General features: G+C 46.1%; 1 protein-coding gene across 3 annotated transcripts in view; it reads left to right on the top strand.

Moving 5' to 3' along the window:
* Positions 1–4,089: 4,089 nt before the first annotated feature.
* The window catches only part of TMEM216 (transmembrane protein 216), a 5,338-nt gene continuing 2,122 nt past the window's right edge, over positions 4,090–7,305 (top strand). Inside the window, exons 1-3 of one of the 3 annotated variants that reach the window (XM_012810673.2) lie at positions 4,090–4,346; positions 4,913–5,014; positions 5,514–5,606. In XM_012810673.2, the coding sequence (XP_012666127.1) occupies positions 4,334–4,346; positions 4,913–5,014; positions 5,514–5,606 (208 nt within the window). In that variant the 5' untranslated portion in view covers positions 4,090–4,333. Of the gene's footprint in view, positions 4,361–4,787; positions 5,015–5,513; positions 5,607–7,305 lie in introns of those variants that run through there. The other 2 variants (XM_023518438.1, XM_012810672.2) reach the window with 2 other exon arrangements.

Genomic DNA, 7,305 nt, shown 5'->3' with positions numbered 1-7,305 from the left:
CCTCAGCCTCCCAAGTAGCTGGGACTACAGGTGCTCCCCACAATGCCTGGCCATTATTTGGTTGCAGCCATCATTGTTGTTTGGCGGGCCCGGACTGGGGATTCAAACCCGCCACCTTAGGTGTATGTGGCTGGCGCCTTAGCCGCTTGAGCCACAGGCGCTGAGCCTGTCCAAGGTTTTTATTGGGAGCTGAACACATATAGGCACCCTCTGTCTAGCATGTACCAAAACTAAAGACTCCCACAAGGAAAACAGGTATTCAGTATAAGCCACATTCTACAAATGTTTAAGTATAATGTGCCACTTAGGTTTAGTGGAAACTCTTCCAAAATCAATCGAAGTTCCTAGATGCCAGCCAAAACCCAACTTTAACAAATAAAAGGATAGTACTACAGGCCTACGTTAATTCTTTTTCTGTACAATGTCATAACCAAATAGGTTAATTTCCAGGAAGACAAAGTTGGTTGTGCCTTTGAAAATCAATATAATTCATCATATTTGCAGAATAAAGGGCAAAAATCATATGGTCATTTCAATAGATGCAAAAAAAGCACTTAATAAAATGTATCTTAAGTCTTTCAGCAAACTAGGAAAATAAGGGACTTTCTTAACCTCATAAAGAGTATCTAGAGAAAAATCTATACCTGGCCAGGCACAAAATAGTTCACGCCTATAATCCTAGCACTCTGGGAGGCCAAGGCAGGTGAATTGCCTGAGCTTAGGAGTTCAGCTTGAGCAACAGTGAGACCCCCTCTCTACTAAAAATAGAAAAACTGTGGCAAGAGGATTTCTTGAGATCAAGAGTTTGGGGTTGCTGTGAGCTATAATGCCACAGCACTCTACCCAGGGTAACAGAGTGAGATGCTGTCTCAAAAAAAAAAAATCTATTTCAAATTGTATATAAAACCAGCACATTGTACTCTATGATTACATTAATGTACACAGTTATGATTTAATAAAAATTAAAAAAATCTATAGGTAACACGTTAATAGTGAAATACTGAATACTTCCTCCAGAGGTAGGAACAAACAAGAATACCTAGTATCACCACTTCTATTCAGAAGTATACTGAAAGTCCTAGCCAGTGCAATAAGGCAGGAAAAAGAAATTGAAGTTATAGGGATTGAGATGGACGAAGTTAAAACATCTTTATTTAATCATGATATGATTACATATAAGAATAGCCAAAAGAATCTACAAGAGCCAGTTAGCAAGGTTACCAGATGTTGGGACAGACAGTTGGCCACGTGCCCTAAGCTTCTCTGCATATTTAACTGACTGTGCCAAACTGACAGTTCCCAGATTGGGCTAGGCATAGTTAATCACACCTATAATCCTAACACTCTGGGAGGCCAAGACAGTTGGATTGCTTGAGTTCAGGAGTTCAAGACTGACCTGAGCAAAAGCAAGATCCCATCACTGCTAAAAATAGAAAAACTAACTGGGCACTGTGGCAGGATCCTATAGTCCCAGCTGTCAGGAGGATGAGGCAAGAGGATCACTTGAGCCCAGGAGTTTGAAATTGCTGTGAGCTATGATACCAGAGCACTCTAGCCTGGCACAACAGAGTGAGAAGAAAAGAAAGAAAGAAAGAAAGAAAGAAAGAAAGAAAGAAAGAAAGAAAGAAAGAAAGAAAGAAAGAAAGAAAGAAAGAAAGAAAGCAGGCAGGCAGGCAGGCAGGCAGGCAGGCAGGCGAGAGAAAAGGAAAGGGAATGAAGAAGGAAGGGAAGGGAAGGGGAGGGGAGGGAAGGGAAGGGAAGGGAAGGGAAGGGAAGGGAAGGGAAGGGAAGGGAAAGGAAAGGAAGAAAAGAAAAGAGAAAAGAAAAGAAAAAGAGGCTTGGCACCTGTGGCTCAAGTTGCTAAGGCGCCAGCCACGTACATCTGAGCTGGCAGGTTCTAATCCAGCCCGGGCCCACCAAACAACAATGACGGCTGCAACCAAAAAATAGCCGGGCATTGTGGCGGGCACCTGTGGTCCCAGCTACTTGGGAGATGGAGGCAGGAGACTCACTTGAGCCCAGGAGTTGGGAGGTTGCTGTGAGCTGTGATGCCACAGCACTCCACCCAGGGCGGCAGCTTGAGGCTCTGTCTCAAAAAAATAAAATAAAATAAACAGAAAAGAAAAAGAAACACTGAGGTAGGTGATTGCTTGAGCACATGGGTTCGAGACCAGCCTGAGCAAGAGTGAGACACCCCCCCCATCTCTAATAATAGCTGTGCATTGTGGCAGACACCTGTAGTCCCAGTTACTCAGGATGCTGAGGCAAGAGGATTGCTGGAGCCCAGGAGTTTGAGGTTGCTGTGAGTTGTGTCACCATGGCACTCTATCAAGGGCAACAAAGTGAGACCCATCTCAAAAAAAGAAAGAAAGAGAGAAAGAAAAGTGGAATAAAAACTAAAAAAGACAGTTCCCTGATAATAAGCACATAGGCAATTAAGTAGGCTAAGACAACCATAGTGTTACTACCTTGTAATTTCTCTTTCCCCTGTGGAAAAAGTCTGGCTTTATTTGCTGCTTCATAAAACAGGTGCCCTGGGTTCCTCAGCTGTGGCATAACTCATTGTGTGTGTCATCCACTGGGCTCATTTTATCACACATAGGACTTCGGGATAGGGAAACCAGGCTGCCATGCTGTTGTTCCTGCTGTTTGCTGTACTGTCTAATTTTGGCATCTATGGAGTGTGGCATACTCTGACAAGGTCAGCGGACTTTTTCCTAAAGGGCCAGATGATAGTTAAGGCCATGGGCCACATGGTCTCTGTTTCAACTACTCAACTTCACTACTATGGCATGCAAGCGGCCACAAACAATATGTAAGTGGGCATGGCAATGTTGCCCCCCAAACTTTACACAAACGAGCAGTTGGCCCACCTTCCTTACATATGAGAGTCAGAGCAGGAACTTGTCTGATGTCTGATGTCTAGCAAGCAGTGGAGAAAGGATTGCAGGATCAGGACCCCTTTCCGCCCTCTCCTTGCTCAGAGCTTTGCTAGACTGGCCCTGAAGAAAGGCATTTAAGGATTTCCTGCCCTCCAGCTTGTCTTTAAGTTCTGCAGAAGGGAGGCACAGAGATCAGAGTAGAGAAGAGGGAGGAGGTGGAGGTCAGGCTGGTTATCTAACTCCTAGTGGGAGCCTTCTATACACCCACTGCTTTGCCCCCTGTCCCAAATCCTTGAGCCTGGTAGAGGACAGCAAATCCTCTGTCCAGGCTCAAGGATTTGCTTCTGTGCCTTCTCTTTTAGGACATCCTGCCCCACCCCAGCCTGACTAGCCAGGAGTATAGCAGTTTAAAGGTTAGTCACTCTTCTCAAATTACCTAGTTTGAGCATGCCAGCTGTTTACTGGCTTATTTAACCTGACGGACAGCAGAGGGGACAGTTTCCCCGTCAAAGCCCCCTGTCCTTTGCACTCCCCTACCGGTAGCCACAGGCTTTCACTGCTCTAAACTGTCATCAGGCTTCAGAGCCCAGGTCAGAAGCCATCACAAGAAACTTCCTTCAGCTTCCACCTGGGAGGACTGTGCCCTCTCAACGCCCACGGCACTTTGTGGGTCACGTGGTGATCACGTTTAATCTTCTCTTGTCCTTATTCATTTGTGCCCCCGGAAAGGAGGCTCTTATTTCCGACTCATTTTGGTCTCTTAACTGCGTGGTGCTAAACCCTACCGGCATTTGCAAAGAACCATTTCTCATTTTCAGACGAAAAAGAGAACTGAGGCCGGGCGCGGTGGCCCACGCCTGTAATCCTAGCACTTTCAGGTGGATCGTCCGAGCTCATGAGTTTGAGACCAGCCTGAGCCAGAGAGAGACCCCGTCTCTAAAAATAGCTGGGCGTTGTGGAGGGCGCCCGGAGTCCCAGCTACTTGGGAGGCCGAGGTAGGAGAATCGCTTGAGTTGAGGTTGCTGTGAGCTGTGATGCCCCAGCACTCTACTGAGGTGACAAAGTGAGACTCTGTGTCAAACAAAAAAGAAAAGAGAGGAAAAGAAAACTGTGGGAGTAGCGTCTATGGGCCAATCGGCTGGTCACACAGTCACAACTGGCCACTTCTGTCCAACGACTGTAACCCGGGGGAGGAGCCCGAGAGCTGCCCCTGGAGTTCTGCGGACGGCGGCTTCGTGGGTGGCCACTGTGCTCCCCTAGGTTGAGAAAGGAGACATGGAAGCCAAGTCCACTCGGGGCCGAGGTGAGATCGCCCCCGCCCAGGTGACCATAGAGTCTGGCGGGCGGGGAGAGGGGCCCGAAGCCCGGGCCGCTCCGTCCCGGCTTCCGGCAGCGCCTCGCTGCTCCGGGAGCGGCTGTAGCCGCGTACGCAGTTTCCATGGGGACAGAAGATGGCGCCGCGAGGTGAGATTCCGGAGGTGTGTGAGTCGCTGGCCCCTATCCCTTCGGTGCTCCCCTGCCCCAGAGCTCGACATCAACCCTCTGTCTTTGACTGTTGGGAACATCGCTGCTCCTTAGCCCAAAGCGGGGTTCCGCAGCCCCGCCCACCCTGGGTGCTCAGGGACTCGAGGTGCGGGTCTCAGACACCCCCAAGTCCTTGGCTGGCCTATTCTAGGTTGGCATGGAACGGGCCAAGCTGGTTTCTGTGTTCTGCTTCCCCTCCCGGCGAGTGGCGGGATTGGATCTTTGAGGAACCTTTCAGCTGTGATTTCTTCCGAGTTACCGCTTGACTTTCACCCCCGAAACCGAAAGAGTAGAGTTAGACGGTGATTCCCGGGAAAGAAGGGGAGTGAAGGAAGCCCCTTTCGCGTCCACCTCCTAGCCTCCGCCACCTCATTATCAGCAATCAGAAAAGTGGCGGGTCCCGCTAGCTGCGTCCTTGTGTTTTCTCCAAGTTAGACACTGCACCGTGCAAGGAACAGAGATCAAGTAGCGCTCCCTCCGGTCCCACTTCTTTATGCTCTTTTCAGGTAAACGGTTGTCCTCAACGCCTCTGGAAATCCTGTTCTTTTTGAACGGGTGGTATTATGCTACCTATTTCCTGCTGGAACTCTTCATATTTCTGTATAAAGGTAAGGCCCCAACATCCCTTCCCCACTTCAGCCCAGAACCACCTGTCACCGAGAACCTTCTTGTTTTACCTTCTTTTCTGCCATCTGCAGTTCTTTTTCAGTACAAAGCAGAAATCACTTCATCAGGTGGCTTCTTTGAGAATGAGTTTGTAGGAAGCCCCTCAGCAAGAATTTCTTGTGCTGGGGAAATGCAAGTTTCTCTGTTGTGGCTCTTCCTATATCACTTGTTTTTGCCAAACTCCACTTTAAGCCCATTGGTGACACTCAGAAACTCTTTAGTGTCCTGTACACATGCACATCCAATTATCTGAAGAGTGGGAGTCCCCACAGTCTTTTAGTTGCAGTATGAGTTAGTATATCCTGCAGCTGCAATAATGCCCATTTCTCACTAACTAGTTCATGGAAAGCTGAGGCTGATGTCCTTTTTTATTTCCAAGTGCGGCAGTTCTTGTGGGTGATGTTGTATGCTGTTTGCAGACTCTGGCTTATGTATTGGCAGGTCTTCTGCTACCATATCCAACGGCCAACTTAGTGCTAGATGTGGTGATGCTCCTCCTTTATCTTGGAATTGAAGTCATTCGACTCTTTTTTGGTGAGTGTTATCCAGAGAGTATTTCCATTCCTTATGAAACAAGCTGGTATCTGTAACTTGATTAAGAAAAGTACATGACCTAGGTTCACTATCAGAGATTAGATCTGGTGGTATATCCCATTACTCCCTCTTTGAAGTTGCTGCTTTATGTTTTGGGGCTGGCAACCCGATTGTTGCTTGATAGTGCTAGAGGTGGACAATAGCATAGCATATTAGATAACTCCTTCCCAATTGACTCACTGTTGCAAGAGGGTATAGTTCCTCCCACTGGTTTTCTTGGAAGATAAATGCAGTTGTAACTCTATGTCCAGGGCAGGTAGTAGATGCCTGCACAGATCAGCACTAATATCCCTTCTATTCCTCTGAAAAAATTACTTGCAACACATATAGGAAAGTATAAAGACGACTCACATAAATCACTAAGGAAAAGACAAAGTAATTTTAAAAACTGGTAAGGGACACTAATATAGGCAGGTCGTATAAAAAAAATAAGTAGAGAGAACCAGTAAACTTGACACGATACCCAAACTTAGGATTGGTGTGCTCCCACTTAATGAGCACAATGTAAAGGTATGTGGTATACCTTTTGGATGCAAGACGCAAGAGGGACTCTACCTAACAAGTGCAAACATTGTAACCTAGTTGTTCGTACCCTCACATTAACCTGAAATAATAATAAAAAAAAAATACCCAAACTCACTAACAAAAAGTAAATTTAGGCAGATCATGTTGGCTCATACCTATAATCCTAGTACTTTGGAGGAGACCAAGGCAAGAGACTCACTTGAGGCCAGGAGTTCAGGACCAGCCTGAATAAGAGTGAGACCCTGTTTTTTTTAAAGCAAATTGAAACAATAAGGTAACTCTTTCCACTTATCAGATTGGCAAAGATAAAAATATTTACAATACCCAGCATCAGAGAGACTGTGGGGAACAGATTATATACTTCTGTGGAAATATAAATTAGCACAACTTTTTTGGTAATAGTTATTATTATATAAAATTTATACTTTTAGCCCTAACAGTTTCACTTTTAAAACTGGATTACAAAAAGAAATACGTCTACAAATATGCAAAGATAGCTATATGAAGATTTTTATTACCACTTTTTTTTTTTTTTTAGAGACAGAGTCTCACTTTGTCACCTTCAGTAGAGTGGCATGGCGTCACAGCTCACAGCAACCTCCAGCTCTTGGGCTTAGGTAATTCTCTTGCCTCAGCCTCCCAAGTAGCTGGGACTATAGGCGCCCACAACACCCAGCTAATATTGCCACCACAAATTTTGTAATTATCAAAACACTAGAAACAACCTAATCATCTGTGTAATACAAGGTTAAATAAAGGTGCTGATCTAGTGGAGTCATCTATAACCATTAAAAGAGAATTAAGGTAATTATACACATATGTATGGAAAAATGTCTCTGGGAAAAAAGTAAGTTGCAAAACAGTATGTATAGAACATGATTCTACATTTTTTTTTTTTTTTTTTTGAGACGGAGCCTCAAGCTATACCCCTGGGTCGAGTGCCATGGCATCATGCTCACAGCAACCTCCAACTCCTGGGCTCAAGCGAGTCTTCTGCCTCAGCCTCCCGAGTAGCTGGGACTACAGGCGCTCGCCACAACGCCCGGCTATTTTTTGGTTGCAGCCATCATTGTTGTTTGGCGGGCCCGGGCTGGGGATTTGAACCCGCCACCTT

This window comes from Otolemur garnettii, unplaced genomic scaffold (assembly GCF_000181295.1).
Source record: "Otolemur garnettii isolate 467f Iridium unplaced genomic scaffold, OtoGar3 scaffold00140, whole genome shotgun sequence".
Lineage (NCBI taxonomy): Eukaryota > Metazoa > Chordata > Mammalia > Primates > Galagidae > Otolemur > Otolemur garnettii.
The sequence above is the reverse complement of the archived record's forward strand: the minus strand, read 5'-3'. Positions and strand labels throughout refer to the sequence as shown.